This window comes from Esox lucius, chromosome 5, assembly GCF_011004845.1.
Source record: "Esox lucius isolate fEsoLuc1 chromosome 5, fEsoLuc1.pri, whole genome shotgun sequence".
Classification (NCBI taxonomy): domain Eukaryota; kingdom Metazoa; phylum Chordata; class Actinopteri; order Esociformes; family Esocidae; genus Esox; species Esox lucius.
The window spans coordinates 19,877,186-19,905,074 of NC_047573.1; the positions used below are offsets into that span (position 1 = coordinate 19,877,186).

Consider the following 27,889-nt stretch of genomic DNA (forward strand, 5'->3'; position numbering starts at 1 on the left):
AGTATGTGTACATACAATGTAGGAATATGTAAGCCTACAAAATGCTTTGTGTACTAAATATATTTCAGAAGACCTTGAGCATAGATTAGCATAGATATTTGTATGTATGCATGTGAGAGCGATTCTGAATGATTGTTCAGAGTTAAAAATATGAAAAAAAGGATCTATAATCTATAGGGTGCTTTCTGTGTTTTCTGTTTTACTAAATCTATTCCCTCCCTATTTATTCACATAATGTAGATTTCTTTGCGAGCTATTTCTGTATTAATGATAATGATGAAGATGATGTCTATGATTATGATTATTTTTTGAATATTATGAATAGTATGATTATTTTTTGAAAGCCTGATATTATTTTAAACAACATGGTAACTTGTCATCTTTCATAAGACTCCAGTGTAATTTATGGGTTGCATATTGTTATTACATATTTAAATAACTATCCATAATATTACATGTTATGTTAATACCTATACATTTTTTATTACCACACAAATAACCATAAAATTTGGCATACAAATACTAAATATAAAGTCCATCCATCTTCTTCCATTTATCCGGGGCCGGGTCGCGGGGGCAGCAGTCTAAGCAGAGATGCCCAGACTTCCCTCTCCCCAGACACTTCCTCCAGCTCTTCCGGGGGGACACCGAGGCGTTCCCAGGCCAGCCGGGAGACATAGTCCCAAAATATAAAGTAATTGTATTATTAAGACATTCTAAAACCAAAAGGTATTGTACATTTTTAATTAAGTAGGTTATATTAAATCCATTGTTCTGTGTTCTGTGAAATAAAGCCAGTATTAATACTTGTTTTGTAAGTATTAATACCTGTTTTGTAAAGTAACTGACATCCCTGATAGCATATAAAACTCTGATAATGTCAGGCTGACAGCGTTAAGATCAAAATATTCACAAAGCCATTATTTATTTTGTGACTCAGGCTGTAAATGGTGTACTGCCCCTTTAAACCATGACAGGAGGCGTTGATCGCAGAGAAAGGACTGCAGCGCAAAGGACAGTTCAGTGCTCGTTGTTTTGTGCCCCGCCGCACTGCAAACTTGACGGACCTACATGAGGACTGCGGACCGATAACTTTATTGTTGTGCTCGTGGGAAATTCCTTACACTTTGGAGGTGAAGTAGTCAGATTTAAAAAACAATTTTAATGTACTTGTATTCTGTAACAGGACGGGGTCCGTTGTCCTTTCAACAGCGGCTGTGTCCTCTTATTACGTGTAGCTTAATCCTACTCTGTTCAAAGCTCAATGTAGAAATTGTACTTTCTCTTATTAAATTAGATATGTATGAACCTCTCTATCTGAAATTGCTTACCATAAATCCAGATCATATTTTGAGTCTGTTTTGTTTGAACAAATGGGTTTTGAACTACTTTATTACTTTCCTTTTGTTTTTAATAGGCTGTTTTAATTAGAAAAGGTATTAGTATTCAGATTCGCAACACTTTACATACTGTATACTACTCCAAAAATGGCTTTACTATTGAAAGCAAGACAATGTTGTCAATATGAAAAGATTGGATCCTCATGTTATTTCTAAGTGAAATACTTTGGGTATGATGTTTAACGCCTTGCAGTCTCGTAGCTTTGGATGACTGGATGATTACTTGGGAGAGCGCATTCGCAATGTACGAGAAAAATCTATTAACCAAACATACAGACTAGTAAATTCCCATTTTGTTTATCCTGGTGTGGGACCCGTTGCTGATTAAGATCTATTCATGTGTTTTTGAAGACCTATGTGTCTTCTAATCTGGGTTTTTATAAGACCACGCTCGTTCAAACAAATTAAACAATGAACTTCGCCTTGGGTGATCCTGCCTGCCTGAAAGTTGTCGCCTGCCACTTTAAATCAATGACCTATGGGGTTAATGTATTACGTAGGCCCATCTTTTGTTACTTCTATTGTAGCATGTGCTAGCTGCGTGAATTGAAGCAGAAAATATGTGACTAGTAGTGCAACATTGCAGCTATTGTTGCGAGCTCTGCTCCCGCGCCCAGCGGTTTAAACACTGGCTACTGCGTGGCCTGGATTACCACTGTGTTCAGGACGTTTAATGCGTGTTCATGGCTTGCCCGATCTGAATCATTTCATCGTTATCTAAATTGAGTAGAAAATAGTCTATATAAATCTTAATGCTATTTTTGTTTATTTGAAAAACAACAAAGTTTATAACTAGTTCAATGTTATTCTAGATAGAATGCCCTGTGAAACTCTTGCTTAGAATGCCCTGTGAAACATTGCAGAAGGGTTATAAATTGTCACATATACATGTTCTTAATCAACATGGGAAAACAGTTAACATTAACGTCCTGAGGAATTGTGAGATTATTATTATTAATGATGAGCAAACTAGCCTGGAATTATGTAGGACAGGACTTTATTAGTGCTTTTATATATTTGTTATTATGCCCCCTTCCTTTGGCAGCCGGTTTATTTCTCCCAGTCATTACCTGTTTTCTGAGCCTGTTTGCTAATGTGGCACATCTCTTATTCCTCAGGGATGGGTATTACTCTATCACAGCCAAATTATTTTAATTTGGCCCAATGGATAATTACAGGAAATAGTATTGTGTTGCATCATTAAGTGATCGTGTAAGCCAAGTAATTATGAGCTGCTGTTAACAATGATAGCCATTAAATCTAACCATGGGTTTCCATTTAAATAAATAAAAATACAAACACAGCTTCAGTGCTTATTCCTCCATTGTAGGATCAACCGATACTCCAAACAGAAGTATAGAGACATGTTGACAAATGAGCTTGGCTTTGTGTCGAGTAGCGCTGCAGTGCAGGCAGCCTCTGACCTTTGCCTTTCACGTTAGGGCCCTGCCAGTGTTTCACTTCAGGCTCTCTGCTTGGTGGTGTCTGGGTGTGTTGGTGACCTCTCCCTACCTAGTCCTACAAGGTCAGTCTGTAGAATGTGGTACAGTGTGTGTTTCTACAGCTTGTGGACTAGAGGAATGATGCGCCTGTTCTTAGTTTTTATGAGAGAGAGAGAGCGATGTTGATGTCCACACTCCTCTCCCCCTTCTTTCTTACCAATTCTAAACCTATTAATCAGCCGGTTCTTCCCGCAGCTCTTCTCTCACCATGTGGGCTGTGCCGCGACGACAGTTGGCACACACCCCAGACCCCCTCTCAACTCCTTAGTGTCCCAAGCCTCTCTGGATGTCCCACGGCTGCCAGTTATCATTCAGTCCCAATCTATTATGTGCCAGCGGGGAAGGGAAGGAGGGGTGTGTTTGTGTTTGTGTGTGTGTGTGTGTCATCTCCTCCGAACTGCTTTATAGCTGCATGGGGCCAGCTGATCTGTGTGCTGATGGGCTGAGGCTCCTGCTGGCTGCTGCATGGTGAAGGAGCTCAGCTGGCGACCCTCCCAGTTCTGCTCTGAGGTCATCTTACTGTCTGCAGTGCAGGAGGAGGGGAGAGTTCAGATGCAGTGAAGACAGGCTGCTTCTTGTAAAACCGCCGTCTTAGGGCAATTTCAGAGCCGTTTCTGTAACATGCCTACGGTTGCCAAGCCTATTCCCGGACGCTTTAAGAGTGACTCAACGAGTTTATTCCAAGTTGCAGGCCCGATATATGGTTCCTGCGGCTGTGAACCGATGCACATTTTCTGGCCTGTGGCACCTATTTTAGTAAAGCTCACTCTGTGCAAGAAAATCTGAATGACGTCTTTTTAAAGGCAGTGGATTGTTAATGTCTCTAACATATCGTGATAGCAGGGCTGTGTCTGTTCAGTGTGCAGACATTTTGTTACCTGTGCGTGTGTGGAGTCCTATTGATTTGATTGTGTGTCAGTATATCTGCCTGTTCCTGTCTGCACCAGCTAGGAAATGCAAATGTCACCGGTTTGAGTTTTCTCCACCTGGATGGCGGGATCAATAGATAATGGTATGGGCTGACACAGCGAAACACGCCAAAAACCACGCACGTCGTTGTCCTGTTACCAGACTTTGCATTGTCACTGTTCAAGCGGATTGTCAAATGTGGAGCACAAATTGTTCTTAGTATTCTCAATGAATGGTGTTTTTAGTTCGTAAATCGTTGGTTTTTATTTGACATGTTGTTATTTGATAAAATCAGCCTCAGCTTAATTCTGTCTCAGTGGGATTTTCCCTCTATTTGATCTTCACAGTGACTTGAGATATGCGTTATGATTGGCTAAATGTTCATCACTATTCAGCTGCTGTGTTTCTCATTATACTGTTCTACACATTTTTAATAGTGTACCAGCAAGGACATATAATGTCTATAGATTTGCAATACATGTAGGTGTGATGCAGAATTGGAATACAAATGTGGTCCACGCCCTGTGAACATCCCCCTTATTGCAGTTTATAAACAGCACATGGAGAGCAAACGTTGTAGCCGTAACAAAAAACCTGACCTCCCTTTATATAGGTTTATGTAAAATATATCTTGTGAGAGAGGTCCATTGGTCTCATGGTCACGCAAATGCATACCAAGTATATGCTTATGGTTAATGTGATATTTTAACAATACACTTGGTTATCCAATTGTTTGTAGAAGTCCTCTGAGAATCAAGTTCTAGAGGGTGTCGTCTAAATCAGTCCTCACAGCCAGCCTTTGGCTGACAGGTTCAAGTTCAACCCAGAGAGACCATTTTATCAAAACCGAGCTCAATACATCCAGTAATACGTTGGTTGGATTGAGTGTCAGGGGCTCAAGAAGACTACGCTGTTATACATCTTGCTAGTGTGTGGACACAATGTTGTGATAAGTTACTCATCTGGTTGAATGGTGTCTGCTGTTGATCTTGGACAGTAGATCTAATGGGTGCCCAGAGCAGAGGTATTGAATCTGGAACAATTGCAGGAACTACCTTTCTCTTTAAAGGGAAGCAGATGTCTTTGAAATTCACTGAACCCTTTTCATCATCTCACCAAGCATTTGCTATTTGATGTCAGGCAAAGTCTTGTGTGTCTTTTATTGGTCTTTATTGTTGTTTGTTGTCTGCCTTTGGATTTCAACTTCCATGACTGGGTCAGATTTCTTTCTATATATTACCAAAAATCCATGTCCATGGACATTGAAATCAAGGCCGTTCCACACCATATCAGAAACATTAATTTACATCTAGGTTCTGTTTTGTCCATGTCGTGCAGGCCTCGATTTGGCTGAAACATAGATTTCCATGTTTGGTTCAGATTTGTCCCGGTAACTGATCCTGCCCAGCCCATATATTACCTAATTATAGACAACTGTAATTGGTCCTTATTTGTCCAGTCAGACAAAATGTAATCCAATTATAGACGGATGCCTTTCATAAATTTAGTCCCCAGAGATGCCTTATTTCTATTATAAACTGGTTACTAACGCAATTAGACTAGCAAAATAACTTATTCATTTTCTCATTTGTTTGCATTTCTCTTGACATTGTGGAAATGCTACTGTAATTGTATGGCATACATTTAGCAACATCAAAAAAACATACTGCAGTCAATTGCATTTACTATAGGGCTATTGTTTCTGCTTTTATTAGTGACACGTCTATGTCAGTCACACATCATGCTGTCTTATAGGCCTGTGGAAAACATTTGTAAATCAGCACAAAATTTGATTTAGCAATGTCTTGTTCTTCTTTAATTAATTCCATGTTGACAGAGTAGGGAAGCTACCTCTTCCAACTTGTATAAGCCTATTCCATGTCAGCTGGTATACAAACTGTTGCAAGGGTATATATTCAGCTGGCTGTCCACTGGTTGAAAAAACATTGGCTAATAAGCCAGTTCAAGCTTCCCTTCATAAGTTATTGGTTTAGGCTAGAGCTGTAAACAGCCGTTCACAAACACACTCAGTAAGGCCCAAATATTAAACGGACCAGTGTAGTGTGATTCATGTTGTATATTAGAGGCCAGTGATATCTGTAGTCTGTCGCCTCTGTGGTACCCTGTGGTTCTGCACAGCTCATTAGAGCATGATGCTTGCAATGGCATGGTTGTGAGATTAATTCCTATGGGCGACCAGTGCAAAACATTTATACACATTTCTGGGTGTCGCTTTGTACAAGAGTGTCTGACTAATTATGACCAAAATGTAAAATACACCACTTTGGTAGTCAAACACGGACTACCAAAGTGACCCTGAATATGTAGTTGTTCAAGCCAATGTCAACTAGAGATATCAAGTTACTTCTCTGGAATCCACAGCCAGCAGGATCATAAGACCCACCTGATGAATGCCGCTGCAGAATCTACTGCGTCAAAATATTGAAAAGGTTTCAATATTTTGTCTAAGGTGCAATCACAATGAGGTTTGGCTCCACCCTAACATTACAGGCCGTGGGCTTAGCCTGCCCACACCTTTCAATAATGTAATGATGACGAGATTTATCCATGTTGTTTTCCTTGTCGCAAAGTTATTGAACTGCGGATGCAGGAAGCCAGATAAAATGTGGAGTTCAAACGAAAGCGGCACTTATTCTTCAGTAGTCACACAAGGCTCAGTACAGTGCCTTTGGTCCACTCAGTTGTTTGGGATTAAAAATACTCCAAAGTATGAGAATATGTGTTGTTAGGATGGTAGAAAACAAAAAAAACTAATATATTTTCCCCCCACACGTTTCTGACATTTTAGGTTTATAGCTGAATTACAAATCCCTATTTCAAAGACGCTCAGCAGTAGCAACATAAATGGAGTGGAGTGTCGAAAGACTTGGTGTTGACATTATTCGGTTCATACGCTTGTTTGATCTTCACTGTTAAGGTTGAACTCTACCTGTTTGAATTGAAGTGTTGACCTTAATCTTTTGAATTGACCTCATCTAGGCCTTGAATAAACGGATGTTGTGTTAGCATTGTCTAATAAGACCTCATCAGTTGAGATTTTATCCCTTGCATAGTCGACCACAATCCAGCTCTTGTTAACGTTTGATTGCGATCCTATCATCTAAACCCACTGAGTGTGCCGGACTCCACTAGTGCAGTGGGTTACAACACCAACAAATGGAAGGTTGGCCAGGGATTGGTTGGCCAGTAATAGATTGGTAGCTGGCTCCTGTTGTGTTCAGGTGAGTACCTGATTCCAAAGGCCTGTGTTTGTTACGGTCAGTCAACCTAATGTCACAAGCATCAAAACACATAACCGGTTTGGCTGGAAATATATGCATCTGTGGTTTAACAGCATACCTGGCTGATGTGTTAATTTTTGGACAAGGTGGAGTGCGATCTACTGGTTGTTGTAACATCTTTCTTTCAATGATGTCTTTGCAGATCTATTTGGCGCAACCATGGGACATGTTGTTTAACTTGGATTCAAAGCACAGGTTCCCAAACTCCTGTCATCCTGTGATCTTATTTTGCAATTGAGAGGTTTTTGTGGCCCCTTTATGTTAATCATAATGTTAATACGTTTTTTTTTTGTTCCAAGGTTTTTATTTAGAACAGAAACTTGCCACTGTCTCTGGGTGAGTCACATTCCAAAGTTTCACAGTTAGGGCCTTCTGTGGGAATGTCACTTAAATCATTGGCACTTCCTTCCTACATGACACCACAGCTTGACACACCTGTCCTCTGCTCTGCTCAGTCACTGGAATGTCACAATCACTGACACCAAAACATCAAAACATGTTTTTGCAAATATGTCACCTACCCATTGACTTAAGCATTGCATTGAGGATCCTACATGAAAGGAGATGCGTAGCTACAGCTGGAGTCCTGAAACACAACTTTGACCCAGCCTTACGAACACACCCGTGAGCAAGATAGCCATGAATCGGCCAGATGCAATCATTTTGGCTTTATTGTCCATTAATCGCTGTCTTAGTTGGAGAGACATCAATCCCCTCAAAACTTCTGTTCTCGTGGTCTTCTCTGATGTTCTTGACATAAAACCGCATTTGCACATTGTTGACATCAAATTGCAGTTGTCCCTCTTCCTGGTTCGTCATTTGTGTTTATGTGGATCAACATGGCTCGGGACACATGGTTACATGCCAACCTTGCTCACCTTAACTGCCTCAGCCCCTTCATCTGACACCTGTCACTGCTTTGACTGGCCTACAGTAGTGGTTGGGCAGTTAGATGAACTAGACACTAGAGGGCTGATTAAATATTCAAACCACACAGTGGTGTGGCACTGGTCTGTGCATCAGAGAGAGAAATGACCTGTTCATATCTCACGCATCGGTTCTCTCCCTCCTACACAAGCCTAAAAACAAGTAGCGGCTGCTTAAAAGACGAAAAAGAATGCTGTCTACTTGTCTTTCCCCTCTCCATTACAGGGCCCATTTATCCTGAGACTCCTGGACCTCTGTGCTCCAGGGTCAGCTAGGCCGATGAAACAATCTCCCGATGAAGTCATATCTCTAATAATACGTTGTCTGTCAGCCATGTCCTGGCCACGCGGGTCTCTTTTACTCTGGCTGAATATGAATACACAGTGTTCTGGGCAGGATTGGGCACGGCATGTCCACTGGGTCTGTGTGTGTGTGTGTGTGTGTGTGTGTGTGTGTGGAACCCATTTAGGGTTTGGCTGTTGTTTCCTTTTACACTTGTTGATCTGCATCCATTGTGATTTCTGTGGCTTTGTCGGTTCTTCGGTTCTGCTGGCTGGTATGCTATAGGGGCAGACTGCGTGTTTGTTATCTTAGCCATGAGAGAAATTGTAACATTTTAGTCTGACTGTGCAGAATCGCTATATACAAATCTGTTCAATAAATCCCAAATAACTAATCATTATTTTATTAAGACTAACTATGCTGTCATCAAACACACTAGCAGACTGTGTGTGTGTGTTGGGGGTGGGGGGGTGGGTGTCCCGGAAAGACTTCAGAAGCTCTGTTTGTGTTTTTGACCCTTGACCTCCGAATCCTTGATCAATTAAAGGCATGAGTCTGTGTAAATAACAAGCTGTTGATGGACTTTGACTGTATTGTTTTCACAAAAACACACACATGCACACCCTCTTAAAGCCAGCCTACCTACTAGAGGTATCAAAGGGTCAGTGTGGTGTGACGGAATAATTGCTGCTATCTCTGCATTTCAGTTGCACATGCTACCCTAGTTCTCCTATTTGCCTCGATTGCAAATTGAGAATGCCATTGAGAATTGCCACAACTATTTATCTCACTTATACGTACATTATACTTAATACCTGTACATTTTCTGTACATTTGTGAATTTTCCACTGCACATTTAGAATTGCCATATGTAATGCATTTGCATTCATTGCACACCTATATCTCCCACTTGTACATGCATACAGAGGGGAAAACAAGTATTTGATACACTTTATTAGATTTTTCAGGTTTTCCTACTTACAAAGCATGTAGAGGTCTGTAATTTTGTATATAACATTTTGTGATAAAATTGTAAACCTGCACAAGGCTGGGATGGGCTACAGGACAATAGGCAAGCAGCTTGGTGAGAAGGCAACAACTGTTGGTGCAATTATTAGAAAATGGAAGAAGTTCAAGATGACGGTCAATCTCCCTCGGTCTGGGGCATGCAAGATCTCACCTCGTGGGGCACCAGCGCATGTCCAGGCCCGTGTGAAGTTTTCCAGTGACCATCTGGATGACCCAGAGGAGGAATGGGAAAAAGTAATGTGGTCTGATGAGACAAAAATAGAGCTTTTTGGTCTGAACTCCACTTGGCGTGTTTGGAGGAAAAAGAAGGATGAGTACAACCCCAAGAACACCATCCCAACCGTGAAGCATGGAGGTGGAAACATCCATTCTTTGGGGGTGCTTTTCTGCAAAGGGGACAGGACGACTGCAATGTATTGAGGGGAGGATGGATGGGGCCATGTATTGCGAGATCTTGGCCAACAAGATCTCAATCAGTAAGAGCATTGAAGATGGGTCGTGGCTTGGTCTTCCAGCATGACAACGACCCGAAACACACAGCAAGGGCAACTAAGGAGTGGCTCCATAAAGAAGCATCTCAAGGTCCTGGAGTGGCCTAGCCAGTCTCCAGACCTGAACCCAATAGAAAATCTTTGGAGGGAGCTGAAAGTCCGTATTGTCCAGCGACAGCCCCGAAACCTGAAGGATCTGGAGAAGGTCTGTATGGAGGAGTGGGCCAAAATCCCTGCTGCAGTGTGTCCAAACCTGGTCAAGAACTACAGGAAACGCATGATCTCTGTAAATGCAAACAAAGGTTTCTGTACCAAATATTAAGTTCTGCTTTGTAAGTAGAAAAACCTGCAAAATTGGCAGTGTATCAAATACTTCTTCTCCCCACTGTATACTTATATGTTTTCTGGACTCCTCTATTTGCACTTCTGGTTAGACCCAAACTGCACTTTGTTGTACTGTACTTGTACTGTTCAGTGACAAAGTTGAATCGAATCTAATAACTGGGCCCATAGTTTTCCCTTGTCTATTAACCTAACCAGATAATACTCCAGACATTTTCCGCTGTGACATAAGTCTGCTGTGAAAAGGTCAAATACAATTTTGACTCCATAGCAATTGGATAGGTAAGTGCTGTGGGAAATGTTGCTTCACCCAACCTGCTAGTATACATACAAGAAGACATTCCCACTGAGCACCACTGCATGGCCGCTTTCTCATGTCAAACATCTTTAATCATCTTCAGGAAAGCAGAGCACTTAGGCAGTTGACTGCCAAACCCACTCCGACAGTAATAATAAAATAGAAAGGCACAGTGATAGGGTAGAGGATGGCGATAAGCAGTCAGAGTCAGTGTTCTCCGGCAGTTTGCTGCCTCTGTGTTTGTCACTATTAATTAGTGGTGACATTGTGTCTGCTGAGTGTATCTACTCCCCAGGCCCTCCGCCCGCTCACCTCACGTGGATCATCTCGGCCGACGGTAAACGTCTCATCCCTGTCCGTTTCTGGCCCCCTGCAGCTTGTGTGTTTTAGCCGAGCTGTAGCCTGGAACCGGTCCCCGCCTGGCCTTCCTGTAGAGCCGCATCGAAGGCGACACATACACTTGGACTGACTAAGTCAGGTGTCATGAGAACCCCGGTGCACGCTGGGGGATTTCATTGGCTTGTAGTCACACTAATGATGGGTTGCTTACGGTGCTGTGTTTGTGCCGGCCTCTCAATTTCGCCAGCCACTGTGATTTTCAGCTTGTTAAACTGCTACTTGGTGGTAGTAAAGAGATGTTTGCATTGTCGCGCACATTTTAAGACTCGCTGGTCACAAAGTCACAAAAGATGGGTGATCACATAGGAGGTCTTGTTCTATAAGTCTTTCCAGCTCCATAAACAAGTGATAGTTGGGAAGCAACATTTCGTGCACTGAAATAATTTGACTATTACCAGCAACAGAATGTATTTGATGGAGCGTGGCATTGTTAGTTTGCTGGTAATCTACATGTTCAGTGAGTTTATGTGGACTCCAGGCCAGAGGTCTGGTCCAAACCCTCTGTGTGGATGTTGCTCTTTACCGTGCAGCAAGTGTTCTGTTGTTGCTAGTGTGAATAAAATTTAACGTATTTCTTATTTAGAAGGAATTGTTTTCACAACAGTTCTTGTGGTTTCAATAGACTCTAATCCAACTGCTTTGCCTTTCGTGCCTGTCATGCTCACATACTGTAACAGCCACAGAGTGTTTGGCTTCAGAGGGCAGCGACTGACTGAAGGATTTCTGATAAAGGGAATGGGCTGTTGAAAAGTTCACCACAAAGAGCAGAGAGGGTCCTCTGAGAGTCACTTATCTTCTCGTCACATTGAAAAGCCCCCTGTGACTTCCACTGTGTGTCACTTTGAGTGGGTGTTCATAAGCAGTATCTGCTGCGCAGGCCAAATTAATGCTATGCTGGTATCACCACTGCTTATCTTTCTGGTGATTTGGCAAAAAAAGATCTGCGGGGCACAGATGGGCAGAGCCACCAGGCAATGGGGGAATGCCCTATTTGCATGAGGCTCTACCATTTGTAGGGAGAAAAAACCCTCAGTTTCGACTGTTGGTCATGTAAAACATGTTAGCATTAAAGTAGTAGATAGAAACAGCCACCTCATTCTGTAAGTTTTTGTTTCAATGTTATGAGGTTTGGGTTCCAGCCTCTCCTAATGCAAATGAATCCTACAATAGGGCCTCACTCCATCTGTGGGTGTTGTATTGCCTCCTGGCTAGGGAAGTGGAAAGCACACGTGGCCCCTCTTGGCTTGTTTAATTTACACTACATTTTCCGAGACGTATCGAAAAAAACGTTTTGTTATGTGAACTGACAGTAAGTGATAGCTCAAGACGCCACCTTCCGAGCTAGCAGGCGCCACAATTTCAATAGAGCCCCGCTGGGGTTTTGAAAGTGTACAGACGGTTGTTTCGGAACTGGATCAAATTTCAGTGCAGTGTGCACGGACCTCGCTCGGGTTTTCCCATGATTGACGGCAACAATCCTGCATGGTATGTCTTGAAACTCTGAACACTAAGATAAGTCCATCTAGCGTGTTATTCTCTCTCTGGTAATGTGAACAAGCCCTCTGTCGGAGGACAAACACACTCCCCCTCTGTTTTCCTCTGTTGGGGCTAATAACAGTTTGGAAGTGCTCCATGCTGGGCTTGGAGAACAGCTTGTGTTAAGCCTGTGTTTGTTCTTGGTGTTGGCATACAGTCCTGGGTCGAGGCGTTGAAGTGGTACCACCTCCACATCTACCCTTTCCCTATTACGAGGGCGGGTTTCACTTTTGTGCCCCTAACTGTGCCTTTGATTCGGGAAAATCGCTGTGTTGATGTCACTCCACAGGGGCACGGCGGTATCCCTCCCTTGCGATCCTCCCTCGTCTTTCCCACCCTTCACTACCTCCCATCTTCCCTCCTCGTCTGGCGAGCCTCCAGCCCTGTGTGGTGTCAGCCTTGCCCTTAGGAGGGAATGGGAGGCCGTGGCATTCTCACACAGGATATTATTCATAGATACAAAAGAGGAAAAGCCTCAAGGGGGATACCGTGTACAAAGGGACATTTTGACATGGCTGGAGCATGTTAATCATCTGTTTTGTTGCCAGTCGTGGCTGAGATCACCCTACCCACAAAGGGTGCCGGCACACACATACACACAGTATTCCTGTTGCAAACTACAGCAGAATGCCTGCCCAGCCCACCCGGGTTTGAACCACACGCCGATTGTCCGGCCATGTGAGGATAAAAGGTTTATAAAAGCAGTGAGCTTGTGCCGTGCATGGAAGCAGACTAGCTGTAAATGTCTCTTTGGACATTTGGATTGGTCAGGATTTGAACATAATACGTTTTCAGTATCTTTCTGTAGGCAGACTGTTGTGAAAATGATCGATGGAATTGCCATCACAAGACCCAGGACACATGATTTGAATTTACTTAATGAAATTAACAACTGAGTTAATGTTTAGCTAGCAGTCAAGCAGTCAGCTAGCTAACCGTTAGCTGAGGCAACCAGCTAACAGTTTAATGAGAAATACTGCCCTACTAACTAATCAGATAACTTGCAATGACGCTGCGAGCAAAATGTTAACTACGAATGAACAACAGATGGTTTGAGAGAACAGGAGAGGTTAACAATGCTGGCTGGTTGTTGGATGCATTCCAGGATTTCTGGACACTGGCTGTTAAAGTGGTGCTGTCGAACCAAAACGGGTCCCCACAAATTGTGGTCTGTGTTATCCATATGTGCCCTGTGTCATAAACAACACTCACTTTGACTATGATAACGATTCTACCTCTAGATTATACACAAACAGCATATTTCACATTTAGCCCAAACTGAGGTTAAACTCCAAGACTGCATCTTGGAAAGAGGGCAACAAAGCTGGCAGGTTGGTTGAGGCCCTCTGGTTTTATGTTTCCTTTTTCAATATTCTCTGGTTAATCCTCCAGGGGATGGTTTCTATGTGATTTGTGGCTCATTAGGTGGGTTCACATGGGTTTAGACACACACACAATTCCTTGCTGAGGTGGGTCTATTTGCCCAGTCAGCTGTTCAGACTTGTCTTGCAGATCCCTCTATACCAACATGCCGTCAACCAACCTCCTGTACAGATCAGGTACCCTACAGCTCACACAAACAGGCATAATGTCAGTGGTACTATACCCCCTGCTCTCTAGATGACCTTAAGCTGTAGGCCTAAGTGGTGTTGAGCTTCAGGTTACCTCACCAGAATTGTGCACATTGTTCTCTTTTGCAAGTCATCATGCTCAGGATAACCATAATCTCTCATGGACAGTCGGAGTATAAAGAAAACTACAGGTGCTGGTCATAAAATTAGAATAGCATCAAAAAGTTGATTTATTTCAGTAATTCCATTCAAAAAGTGAAACTTATATATTATATTCATTCATTATTGTTCATTCATTTCTTTTAATTGTGATGATTATAACTGACAACTAAAGAAAATCTCAAATTAAGTATCTCCGAAAATTAGAATATTACTTAAGACCAATACAAAAAAAATTGGCCAACTGAAAAGTATGAACATGAAAAGTATGAGCATGTACAGCACTCAATACTTAGTTGGGGCTCCTTTTGCCTGAATTACTGCAGCAATGCGACGTGGCATAGAGTCGATCAGTCTGTGGCACTGCTCAGGTGTTATGAGAGCCCTGGTTGCTCTGATAGTGGCCTTCAGCTCTCCTGCATTGTTGGGTCTGGCGTATCGCATCTTTCTCTTCAAAATACCCCATAGATTTTCTATAGGCTTAAGGTCAGGCGAGTTTGCTGGCCAATTAAGAATAGGGATACCATGGTCTTTAAACCAGGTACTGGTAGCTTTGGCACTGTGTGCAGGTGCCAAGTACTGTTGGTCAGCAGCAGGAAGCATGAAGTGCTCTAAAACTTCCTGGTAGACGGCTGTGTTGACCTTGGACCTCAGAAAACCCAGTGGACCAACACCAGCAGATGACATGGCACACCATCACTGACTGTGGAAACTTTACACTGGACTTCAAGCAACGTGGATTCTGTGCTTCTCCTCTCTTCCTCCAGACTCTGGGACATTGATTTCCAAAGGAAATGCAAAATGTACTTTCATCAGAGAACATAACTCAGCAGCAGTCCAGTCCTTTCTGTCTTTAGCCCAGGCGAGATGCTTCTGACGCTGTGTCTTGTTCAAGAGTTGCTTAACACAAGGAATGCGACAGCTGAAACCCATGTCTTGCATACGTCTGTGCGTGGTGGTTCTTGAAGCACTGAATCCAGCTGCAGTCCACTCTTTGTGAATCTCCCCCACATTTTTGAATGGGTTTTGTTTCACAATCCTCTCCAGAGTGCGGTTTTCCCTATTGCTTGTATACTTTTTTCTACCACATCTTTTCCTTCCCTTCGCCTCTCTATTAATGTGCTTGGACACAGAGCTCTATGAACAGCAAGCCTCTTTAGCTATGACCTTTTGTGTCTTGCCCTCCTTGTGCAAGGTGTCAATGGTCATCTTTTGGACAGCTGTCAAGTCTGCAGTCTTCCCCATGATTGTGTTGCCTACAGAACTAGACTGAGAGACCATTTAAAGGCCTTTGCAGGTGTTTTGGGTTAATTAGCTGATTAGAGTATGGCACCAGGTGACTTCAATAGTGAACCTTTTCACTAATTTTCTGAGATACTGAATTTGGGGTTTTCATTAGTTGTCCGTTATAATCATCAAAATTAAAAGAAATGAACACTTGAAATATATCAGTCTGTGTGGAATGAATGTATACATTATACAAGTTTCACTTTTTGAATGGAATTACTGAAATAAATCAACTTTTTGATGATATTCTAATTTTATGACCAGCACCTGTATATGGGATCCCTCATGAATCAACAGTGAGCATTAGCCAAAGGGCAGCATTAGCCAAAGGGCAGCATTAGCTAAAGGGCAGCATTAGATAAAGGGCAGCATAAGCTAAAGGGCAGCATTAGCTCTGGTCCTTTGAACAACCCGATTTCTTTTGAGGTCCGGTAGGGAGGGGACATTCGAACCATAGACATTTCCGTCACTTTTAGAAAGAGCGGTAAATCTTTTTGTACCCTGTCCAATCTCTTACCATATGGACAAAGAATCTGGTCAGTAATTTGACTGCTTACACAATATTTTAGTTTGATACTTTAGGTCAATCTAGATTAAGTTTGGCTCATCCTATAGCTGTTATTATTGATAACTATCCTAAACATTGTAATCAAAAGAATTTGATCCTGTCATGGTCAGCATGTGTTTCAATGTTTTTCTCAGTTATTCTGTGTTAAACACATTGAATAAGCATTTCGGTTGACAACTGTTGCTGTGGATTAACATTGGGATTGCCATTACCCTTGACACCCTTCATATATGTTATAGTATTTAGGTATACAAAGAGTATGTATGCTGACCATCAGAGTGACACCAATGTGACACCTACTGTATGTCACTGCAGACCAGGCTCAGGCAGCAGCACCATTTTGCCTTATATAGGGAGGCATTTTTCTTCATTGCATCCCCTCTATGTCCTTCCCTAGCTCTTTCTCTTATTATTCACATGAAGCCTACCCAGTATATAAAGAGAAACTGGAACAGCAGGTTATTTGGACAATGACAATTCGATAACCTGTAAGAACAATGAGAAATGTAGACAAAAGTATTTCGGTATGTGACAGACCAGGGGGTTGGCCTGTGTTCAGAAGGACTTCTTTTCACATGACCACTCAGATTATGCTTGATATGTTATTGACATCATTGACAACATTTCACATTTGTCAGTAATATTCTTTAGATTCAAACTTCCAAGAATTGGAATCTATCAAAACATCCTGAAATGAAGAATACCTATTCTGTAATTTTACATTTGCGACAAGATTGCTGCAGCCAATGGCCTGGCCCAGAGGAGATGGTAACGAGAGTTCACAATTAGCTGTTCGGGGCTCCGCAGAGGATTGCAGTCAAACATGCCAGTCTTGCATGCTGGGTTATGAGGGTTAAGGTGAAGGTTCGGGAATGACTTCACAGTGAGACGCTAGAGGAGTCAATTACAGGATGGGGGGATTCACTAAGCCGAGTTTACAAAACTTTGTCTTGATGGCTTCACTAATTATACTACTTATACAATGACCTCGGGCTTTTAACCATCAACAGCTTGAGCATTACCTGAAGGTAGGGAGAGGCCATTTTAGTTGCTACTCCATTGGCAAGCTCCTGCAGTGGATGAGAACATACATCTGGATTACATGTTTATTTTGCCACTAACCTAGTAGTTATATCTTCAGTGAACCAATGTTTAAATCTACAGTTTCCTTATCCATTTGTAAACTCATTTAAATGTTTTATGCAGATCCATTTATTAAGTGATAATTGTTGTGAGGGGCCGTAACGGCTGGCAGAAGCCCCTTTATCTTGATGTCATTAGCACCTCAATAGGGGCCCTTTCTCAAGGCGTGTGAACAGTAGGGGAGGGATGGCTGTAGGGGAGGTGGTGGTTTTACAAGTCCAAGGTTGAAGACAACAGGGGTGCTCTCATAGCTTTCACGGGTTGGGCTGGTAGAAGTTCTCCAGTAGAAAGAGGGTGGAGACAATGGGCGTGTTTAGACCACAGCAACTGTGCTTCATTTAAATAACATGTACATAATATGTAAACACTTAACCATGGAATGGTCATCCACTGGTAACTCAGTTGATCCTTGTAGGAACGTCATAGGAGCAGGCATAGTCCAGATGTGATCATTACATAAACCTGGGAAATATAATACACCATCTCTAACATAATTACTGCAGTAGCTCCGGAGCCAGTTTACAAGCATAGCTGAAAGTCACTGGGAACATACTGTATGGTGAGAGTGCTTTGTTGTTTTGGGAAAGCAAGCGACTTATGTTGCAAGGATGTCATTTATTTATTTATCTAACGGGTTGTAACATTGCTAAAGTAAACTCACATGTGACTGCCGAGTCAGATTCCAATATCGACCTGTCAGTTTGTTACGGTCCCTCTGTTGGTTAAACTCCATGAGCTATTCATATTACGCCACCAGTATGCTCTCATCCACCTCGTAAATAAATAATGTCCTCTCTGTTCTTTCCTTTGAAAATGCAAAAAGCCTCAACTTTTGCGATGTGTGCCTTCTCCTCTCCAAGGTGGTCCAGCTGTGGGAAGTAGGAGACTATAGACGGAGGGTTGACTTGACTTGGCACTGCGGATGACATTTCAAAGCCTCTTATGTGTGTGCATTCGCCGGGAAAGAGAGGGCTAGTAATCGCTGTGGAACATGATTGGAACATGGTTGAAGGATTGTGGCATTGCCCGTGAACCAGGGGGATTAGCAGAGTCAGAGTTGATGTGTCTGATTTTCATTATAAGGAGAAGCTGAGCTGTACTGAGCTGGCTGCATTACTCCACAGTTCCTGGAATCATGATGAAGGACAATGTGAGCAAAGAAAGCCAGCCCAGTACAGTTCGGGTTGCCATGTACTATGAATCGGCCCAATATCATGTGCTCCCATCCACGATGGTGCGCCGGGGACTGAAGGTGACATAAGAACCTGTTAATCTTTCATGGACTTTCTCATTGCCGCTTGGTCTGGTGTCATGTGATGTTTTGAGTGCTTAAAGTGTGTTATATAAAGACACCGTCCCCGGGCTAGACTCATGCTTCAGCATGGTGCTCTGACTCCAAACACAGATTGGGGGGGGGCAAAAGCTAAATACAGCACACATCCAATTAGTGATCTAAAGTACCCATTTAAGGAGACCATATTTGAAGTTAAAAACAGATTAAAGGGAAATAAAGAATCTGGAGTGTAGCTGATGGGCCTGGCCTGTCCTGAGATCAGTTCTGAGCAGCATGTGAAAAATCACTGGGATTTACTTAAAGCCTCCCACCCCCCACCCGCTGAGTTCTGAGAAAGTGTGTGTGTTTCTGCGTGTGCGCCTTAAGCAAAATATTACAGGACATAGAGCTGGGCTCGGTGTGGATTCCTCAGTGACCCTTCATGCATGGTGTCAAAGATGAAGAAGAAAATGGCTTTGCTTGAAAAAAAAAAAATCCACCCAGAAGTTGTCTAGCTGTCTAGACTTAACACTTAAGTATAATGGTACTCGCCATAAACTGCACAGCCTCAACGCCACAGGCTTGCAACCCAGGGGCAACAAATGAGCACTTTGGAATGTAGCCTTGAAATTCACATGGAATGTCTGTGTGGCTTTGTATGGCATTATTTATGTTAGCGTGAAATTAAAATATGTAAATGTTGGATGACAGCACAGCCTGGAGTGTTCTCAGTCATACATTTGATAATGTGACCAAATTTAAATACATTGGCATTTAGATGCATACTCCCGAACACACATCGGGGTCCAGCTGGGATGCTTCCCATAATTACCTGAGGTGTGACGTTTAGGCCTTCTGATGCAAGAAACACTATGCTGAGATCTTTTGTCCTGCATATGAAGAACTTCTTATGATGTATCACTTCAAAAACCCTTGATTCCCTCTCTAGGCTAATTCAACTGGGACAGTGGGCTGCATTCTATATGACACCCTATTTCCTTCAGGGGGCCCTGGTTTTTACCCTTAAACCCTGGGGGGAAATGAAAAAGCTGTTCTGAGACAGGCAGCTAGGGTTAATCCATTATTAAGAGGGATGAGGGACACTTTGGGGATTACAGACAGGTAGTCAGCTCGCTCAGCAGCAAGGCAAGGTAGCTATGGAAACATGGCCTTGAGAACTAGGTGAGTTCAGGGAGGGTCACGTGAGTTGTCTGGACTAAAGTCCAATCAGGGTAGTGTGTTTTTGATCAATGCTGCCATGGTTGGCTGGCTCCTGGTCTGCCTGCCAGGGCCATGGGCACTCTGTTTCTTTGCCAGGCACTCAACCTAACTGCTGCTGTCAACCGTAGCTATGTTTCCATCCACTTACCAAACATGTTTTATGTGCAAATTCTAAAGTTTGCCATGGTTTCTGTGGCGTTTTCTTCTGTTCGCCCTGTTCATGATTAAACTAAATCACATGACTCAAAACTTATTTAACATGGCATTAGTAATAAGTAAAACCCATTTCCATTGGCATTTGTTGCATAACGGAATATGTTGTCATAGGGAAAATCCACCCGTCGAATGTAAAAACGTTTCTGTGTTATGGAAAATGTCAACACATTAACTCGCCGGCACCTTGTAATGTACTGAAGAGTTATGTAAGTGGGTTGGCCTCTACCTGCATTGGTTACAAGGACTTAGGACTTAGTCTGTATGTCATCCTATGCAGATGTATAGAGAAGAAGCAGACTGACTGGCATACTGGTTGGGTTCGCTTGAGTCAGGCCAGGCTAATAATAGGTAATGATGGATCATTAATGTAAGCTAGGCCCACTTCAGAGACTTCCCTGGCCAGCCTAGTACACAATGTTTCGTTGCACAATGGTTTCTCTTGAAAGGGGTAATGACTAAGCTAATATTTGAGTTATTTTTGTTTGTTTGTTAAATAAAGACTCAAGTGAGTCGTCGTCGTCATCGTCCCCCCCCCCCCCCCAATTTCCAGTTGAGAATGCTAAGAACATATTGTTGTTTACACCAGTTACTGGGCAATAATGAAGCTTAACTGTCTTGCTCAGGGACATAATGACTGGGTTTTTCACTTCACTGCTTCTGGGATTAAAACCTATAACCTTTTGATTTACTGGCCACTTTTGACCAGTAGGCTACCTTGCCAGACAGTTGTTGATCAAAGACCTAAAATTCCATACGAGTTTGTATTCTGTTTCTAGTGGTCTCCTGTGCAGTCATTCACGCTCAGCTTCTGTTTCCTAGCTCATACATTTCTGTATAAAGGAATTACTTGATAGAAGGGGTGTAACCTCCTCCCACAATCAAGAGTCCTCATGACTGAGGACAGATTTTGTTATTTAGCTGTAAAATAAAGGGGTCAAACCACAGTAGACAAGAAGATTATTGAAATGTGCCTAGGGACGTTATGTCTTATGAAAAGGAGTACGGGGTTAGGTTATCATCCATGAAAACCCGCTCTGTTCTCTCGGCAGCTACAGTTGCATTTCCGCTTGAATGGTCCCTTGTCTTCGGACACAGAAATGTTTTTGAGGTTTATGTGGCTGTAGAATATTGTTGCCTGAGGCCCCATTCATTGACAGTCACAAACAGACTGGAGGGTAGGCCAGTGTGTGTATATACAGCTCCGGAAAAAATAAAGAGACCACTTTTTCTTTCCTTTCCAAAAAAGTTGAAATGGAAAGTTTTGAGTGAGGAACAGAAGCGTTCAATTTACAGTGGTCTCTTAATTTGAACCCTTCTGTTCCTCACTCAAAACCTTCCTTTTCAACATTTTTGGAAAGGACAGAAAAAGGTGCAGTGGTCTCTTAATTGTTTCCGGAGCTGTATGTGTACTGCTCTTATCCTTGTCAGTGATCATGGGGGCCTCGCATACAGAGACCTTTTAGAAATATTTGTCCATCGTAAATTAACATTTCATTTGTGGCCGCAAATATTTTGTGTGTGGGTGTGTGTGTGGGGGTGTGTGTGGGTGTGTGTGTGTGTGTGTGTGTGTGTGTGTGGGTGTGTGTGTGTGTGTGTGTGTGTGTACATGTAATCCAATGTGACCGCATTGCTTTGAAAACCAGAGAAGGATTGGATGGCGTCTAGCAGCCACAACTAAAGCCGTTGACGCCCCCCAGTCCTTCCCTTGCGTCTGCTGTGTGCCGTTGCTGGCTCCTGGCCTGCCTGGGGAGGGTTCAGCTCAGCCTCTCCGTCCACTCCACACCGTTATGTTTGGAGCTTGTGTTTCATTCCGGGGGGCCATTGTGATACACTGACAGATGGGCCGAGGTAAGAGGACACTGCTTTTCAAACGATCCGCGTAACCGGCCTCTGAAACGGCTCATATCGTCAGTCTTATTGAGTCATAGTTCACAGGGCTGCCAGGTCGCAGATTGCCGGGTTGCAGATCAAAGTGACGGCTGGGAAATCTAAAGCGCCCGTGCAGTAAATCATAACCCAGTGGCAGGATTGCAGACGTGTCACAGGGCTTCTCGCTCTAATAATGACGTACGTTCTCAAGGCAGTGATCAGTGCTACAATGCTTTCAGTGTCTGGTGACCGTATGGACCGTGTGTAGCTTAATGGAGTAGACATAGGGAGGGTATAATGGGGGTTGAAATGCTTTAGCTCATCCGTTTACACAGAAACCAGCACTGGGAAATACATTTAGAGACAGCTGAGTAAAAATGGTACAGGTCTTAAACCGCTCCTTGGCTTTAGTGTTTCGGAAAACCATGAGAGCGCCATACAGAGAGAGAGAGAAATGCTAAGACAAAGCCTGGGGAGACTCCCAATGAGTGATGAGTTGATCTCCCAATGACAGAAGAGTTAGCGCTTGGAGCAGAGCAATACAGTTGGTTGCTGATAGTCAACTCGAAGAAATCCTGTTCTTCATTCTTTCTGTCGTACTCACTTTATTTCTGGCAGCTGGAGACACTCTAGGCTCTCAGTATCTTATGACTACAGGGTTATGTAACAGAAACAGAGGCACGCAGGGGCCCAAATGGGATCTGCAGATCGGAGTACTGCAGAGGCAGCATGGACAGACTGCAGACTCGAGACAGACGGCCCCAAAGAATGAAAGCTTTATTATTTCAGCTGCTGCTTTTATAATAAAAGGACTAAATAAGTATAACCTATTGTAAGTAACTCAACATAAGCATCTGATAAATAACTTAAATGTAAATACAATATTTGAGAATGCTATATTTAAATGGCATCTAAACACAAGTACTTGCATGCAAAATGTATTCAGATTAAATTACTTGTTTTCCTTTTTTTTTGTGAGAGAGTAGTGTTAGAGATTTTTTAGTTCATTGAGAAATAGCTGAAGTACCTTTCTATCCCGTTTATTGATTCCATAATCTCTACCGCTGTCTCCTCCATGCTGTTCAATGCTTAAGGACAGAAAGGCTTTTTGATAGAGTTTGGAATCACTTAACTGTAGGTTATTTCAAAGTCTGGCCTGGCAAGAGACGTTTCAACATTTGAGGCAAAGCTGCATATGAAAAAGTCTTAAATCTGTGCCCTTGGCCAATCTGCTATTGAACGTGGTGACATTTAGCGTAATTTAGTCGTTTTCTCAAAAAAAAATACATGTAAATTGTACATCTCAAAGCCACTGTCGTATATTGTAGGTGATTCCTTTCCATGCTGCCTGCCAACTTCTGAGATCCAAGTTGGTTTGCATTTGCTTGCAATGTGGTTTTAATGCGTCCTCTCCTGTTTATCCCTCAGGTTGATTTGTGGATCATCTGGAACGGAACGCAGCGTAGTTGTATCTGTTTTCAAAGACCATAATGGCTGTGTTTCCTAGACAACTGGATTTAACATCGCCTTGACACCACAGTTTACAGCTGAACTCGAAGGACTCAAACATCTCATCATTTCATCTTTTTATTCAGTTTTTCTTCCTGTGGATTATTCTAATAACACGGGTAGACTTAGAGGTCAACATGCCTATCCTCAAGCAGCTAACCTCGAGCCAGTCCAAGCGTCGCTCCCGGGCCGACCTGACCGCAGAGATGATCAGTGCCCCCCTGGGGGACTTCAGACACACCATGCACGTCGGTCGTGGCGGAGACGCTTTCGGCGACACCTCCTTCCTCAGTACCCGTTCTGGAGAGCCCCCTAAAGAACCGGCTCACGAGATCCAGCAGAGCTCGCCCGGTCCAGCCCCCAAACCAGGCCTACTGTCCCGCACCTTCAGGAGCAGCAAGCGCTCGCAGTCGGTGAACCGAGGCGACAAGTACGAGAGCAACGCGCTGGCGCCCCCTGGCAACTCGCCGACCTTTGTAAAAAATGCCATCTCTCTGCCCTACCTCAACGACGAAGACGCGGGCAGGATGGTCGGGGGTCAACGGATGCCCAAGAGCGTCTCTTCCAGCCCTATGAAGATATTGCCAGAGATCGATGGAGTCGGCAAGCCAGTCAACGGCGCCGCGGCCGCAATGGACCTGGAGTTCAACGAGCGGAACTTCGGCGAACTGACTGACCTGCCGCCGTCCCACCCTCGAGGTGGCGGGATGAAGCATGCTGAGTCCATCATGTCATTCCACATCGACCTGGGGCCCTCCATGCTGGGGGACATCCTTAACGTCATGGAGAAGAAGGGCTGGGAGGAGGATGACCTGGGGTACGAGGAGGGGAAGTGTAGCGAGGGGCACGGGTCACCCACCCTCAGCCCCCCCACCACCGAGGACGAGGACCAGGTGGATCTGCAGCCGCCGACGAGGCCGCCGCGAAGCGTCTATCCCCAGCAGATCAGGACCGACCCCCCGTACACCCCTCCCAGGGGCCACCACCACCACAGCCACCTCGACAGCTGCTCCGTGTCCTCCTCCGGCTCTGCTGCTCTGGAGGAGAAACCACTGAACAACCTGCACGAGGGGGACACTGACAGCGCCAAGTACAGCTCCCCAGGGGGCCGGGGGGAGGACGACAGAGACTTCTCCTTCATGGATGAGGACGAGGATGAGATCAGAGTGTAAAACAAGGACATGGCTGTGACACCACCCATTGTGGTTGGTAAGGACACCAGAATGTTGTTAATAAGGACATACAGGCCATGTTTATACAGACAGGCCAAGTCCCAGATCCCATTTCCAGTCATTGGTCTTGACCAACCAGATCTTTTCCTGTCATCAAATCTGATTGGTCTAAAGACATATTAGTGAAAACCAATATATATGAATTGACCTGCCTGTGTAGATGCAGACAGAGGACTTTTTTTTAAGCTGGTAGATGGAGAGTTTTGAAGCTAGTAGACGTCTGACTTGGGAAGGGTGGGTTCTGGGACAGGGTGAAAATAGAATCACATCACTACATCTCTGTACCTACGCTATTCTGCCATACCTCCGGAAACAACTATATAATCGCACACCATCTGAGCCTTATTCACTCCACTGTGGCCAAGTATGAGTCTGTCTGACTCTCCGTCCGTCTGTCTGTCAGTCTGTGTGTGTGAGTGTATGTTTGTTCCACAGTTCATGGAAACAGAAATGCCTGTCCCATGAGTCCTTTTACTGTAGCCTGTTACAGAATTCCAGTGTCAACCACTAAAACTCATACACACACACAGAGACACACACACACACACACACGTACAACACTCTGAGGCGCCAGTTATCGGTCTGGGGGTTTCTTTTTGTTACATTTTGATCTGTCATTATCATGATCCAATCCCATCATTTAAATGATGTCATTACAGTATGTTTGTCCTTATAAGAAGGCAAATGTCAAGGACCCCAACAGGTCATGCCCAAAAGTAATCGTGTCTCCCATCCACATGCCTATGTTTTTCCAGCAAATGGTTTCGCCTTTATGATTGCTGTAGTGACAGTACTTATCTATTCTGTATAACGTGGGAGGAAATGAGGAAGATAAAGCCAACCACCGACCAGCAGTCGTGACACAGGCAGTCACATTCTTTGAAAGCGGAAGTGTGAAGGCTGACTGAGATCGCGGGAGGTCAACGTGTGAACTGTTGATCAGTCACACTGTTGTCCTCCTGGAGGGGAGGTGTAATGCGTGAGGTGAAGGGGTTTACGTGAGGTCAGGGACTGAACTGTATGTTTTCCACACCGCTTTGGAGGAAGTGAGTGGGAAAGGAAAATGTAAGTTACATGAAGAAAGACATCTGTATCCCGGAGCCTGGCTGGCATAACTGCTTAGCATGGGGGGCCTCGGATGTGGATATTGTTTGTGGGTTTGTGTCGAGTGAGATGAGATTAAATTATAGGTTGGTAAAATGTTGAAAAGCTTAAAGGTGGTTAATCCTATGCTCACTACATTGTGTGTACATAGTTGACCTAGCAGGTTCAGTCGATGTCATGACTTGGTTGTTCATTGTTCCAATTATTCTTCACCGTTCCTTAAAATGGACCAGTACAATAAACACTCTCTATATATCCACTTCCAATGAGGGACATATACTAATTGTATGTGCACTGTTGTGTTAAAGCTAGTTTGGATTTTAGTTATTTTCTATAGTTATTTTAAGCCTAAGGTACTAGCCTTCTCATGAGGCCATTTGTGTTATAGTTGTTAGGGTAAGGATCTTCGTTAGCTCAGATTAATGGACTTCGTAGATACAGGCATCCCAAATCAACTCTCCCATCACTCCCTAAAACACTAACTGTTGCATGTACAGAATCACACATTTTCCTTTATTTTAATGTATATTTTGATTGACTTTAGAGGTTATAGAGACAGCATTTTTATTTAGAAAATAAAATGTGGCCTTTTTACGTTTTCATGCTCATTAGCGCATATATGTTTTAGAAAACGATAAAAAAATACTTTCATTCAAAAAGAGCAGAGACAATGGGTGTGGCCAAGAGAATAGTGACCTCATAGAGTAGTTTGTGACCATGTCTTGCCCAACATCAATTGCTTGTAGATGACATCAGGTTAGAAGAAAGAGCAGAGCGAGGAGGGAGGGCAGATTTAATAAGAGAACACTAAGTGACCCCCTTCTTGCCATTGCGCCACGTAGGCCTTGGCTACAGTACAAGCAAATCAACAGACCATCTGGATTCCCTCAACTCTCATTCACAAACAGTTGGCTGATTGGTCGGAAACCAAACCAACAACCCATTCATAAGTAACATATTTGGGAAAACAAGCATCAGGTGTGTGCGTTCAGTTGATGTCCCACAGTTCTGAAATGATTACTAATGTAGACTATTGCCTTCCTTAAGTGAGGAAATAACATTTGTGCCATATGTGACTGCAGGTAAAACCTGTTTTTTTTTTCCTGTCATGGAGTTGTTTTTTTTGTTGGTTTTCCTGTTAAGGAGGAAGCACATCATCCAGTGGTGTAAGGTGAGGGAAGGGGATTCATTCTATGAGGGGACATCACCATGTCAGAGATTCACATCTACGTGTATGCATTAGCTTACAACCAGGTGTAAATGTGCCAAGTATGTATGGAATAATCATTCTGTCATCCTCTGATGTTTGAAATGATCCCTTGACGTTTGAAAGACAATTTTACACAACAGTATAGGCTACTTAAAGCTCCAACCTCAATTTTATTTGTAAATGGGCCAAATTTCAGATTGCATTGTTATTCTTTTTTCTATTTTAAACCCTGTTGTTTGTTCCATTGTTATAGAAAATGTCCATGGAAACAGGGCGGAGCTGCTCCACTGTGTTAGCTGTTCTTCACCTATACGGCTTATTAAGAACCTTTATTTTCCATCAGACAAACTCCTTTCCACCCACCGCCATTTTATTTGCTACTGAAGTGACATAGACACATTCTAATCGTGTCGTTCATAAACAGCGACTATTGCTATGTTTCGCTATAGGCATTATGACAAAGTAACGCTAATGTACTGTAAGAGCCATCAGAAAGTCAAGTGGCTATTTACTCCTATAAGATTGCAGTGCTCTGGCCTGATGTCAGTGTGGGGTGTGATAAAATGGGAAAGGCTTGTAAAACAAGGTCTGGCTCTAAGGTTCAGAGGCGTTTTTTTGTGGCTGTTTTTATATTTGCCAAGTATGTCATACCTTTCTTCATCTCCCCGTCTCTCTCATTCTACTGTATATTAATATATATTTTACCACAGTCACTCTTCTCTTTGAAATAACTGCTATATTTTTCAATAAAAAATAAAGCTGGTAATCTTTACTTGGAACGGTGTTGTGGTTCATTTCACCTGTTATCTGCACAAAAACAGAGCTTGAGGCAGACTGAGTTAGGCACTGTTGTTCACATTAAAAACAATGTTAACCTTTAACCCTCCACGCAGTTACAACTATTATATACCTGTATTCTTACCTGTCAAATGATGGCTAGAGGAAATATGGAATTGGTATTGTTAGCTTTTGTAGGCAGATTAATTCAAAGCATTTTCAAGCTTACTTTCCTCTCCTGGACACAGTCACAGACATGACAAAGTGTGATATTGATGTGTTGATGAAGAATGCTTAGTAGGCATACTACTGACTATATTTTCCCCATTGATT

General features: G+C 43.1%; 1 protein-coding gene across 1 annotated transcript; it reads left to right on the forward strand.

Moving 5' to 3' along the window:
- The first annotated feature begins 1,007 nt into the window (after positions 1 to 1,007).
- cdc42ep4b (CDC42 effector protein (Rho GTPase binding) 4b) lies at positions 1,008 to 27,558 on the forward strand. Its single transcript, XM_010888645.4, has 2 exons — positions 1,008 to 1,133; positions 23,153 to 27,558. Exon 2 carries the CDS (start codon positions 23,371 to 23,373, stop codon positions 24,403 to 24,405), a length of 1,035 nt encoding a protein of 344 aa, XP_010886947.1. The 5' UTR covers positions 1,008 to 1,133; positions 23,153 to 23,370; the 3' UTR covers positions 24,406 to 27,558.
- The last annotated feature ends 331 nt before the right edge of the window (positions 27,559 to 27,889 follow it).

Excerpts from the sequence above, each read along its gene's own strand:
- cdc42ep4b (XM_010888645.4), top strand. The coding sequence starts at position 23,371 with ATGCCTATCCTCAAGCAGCTAACCTCGAGCCAGTCCAAGCGTCGCTCC.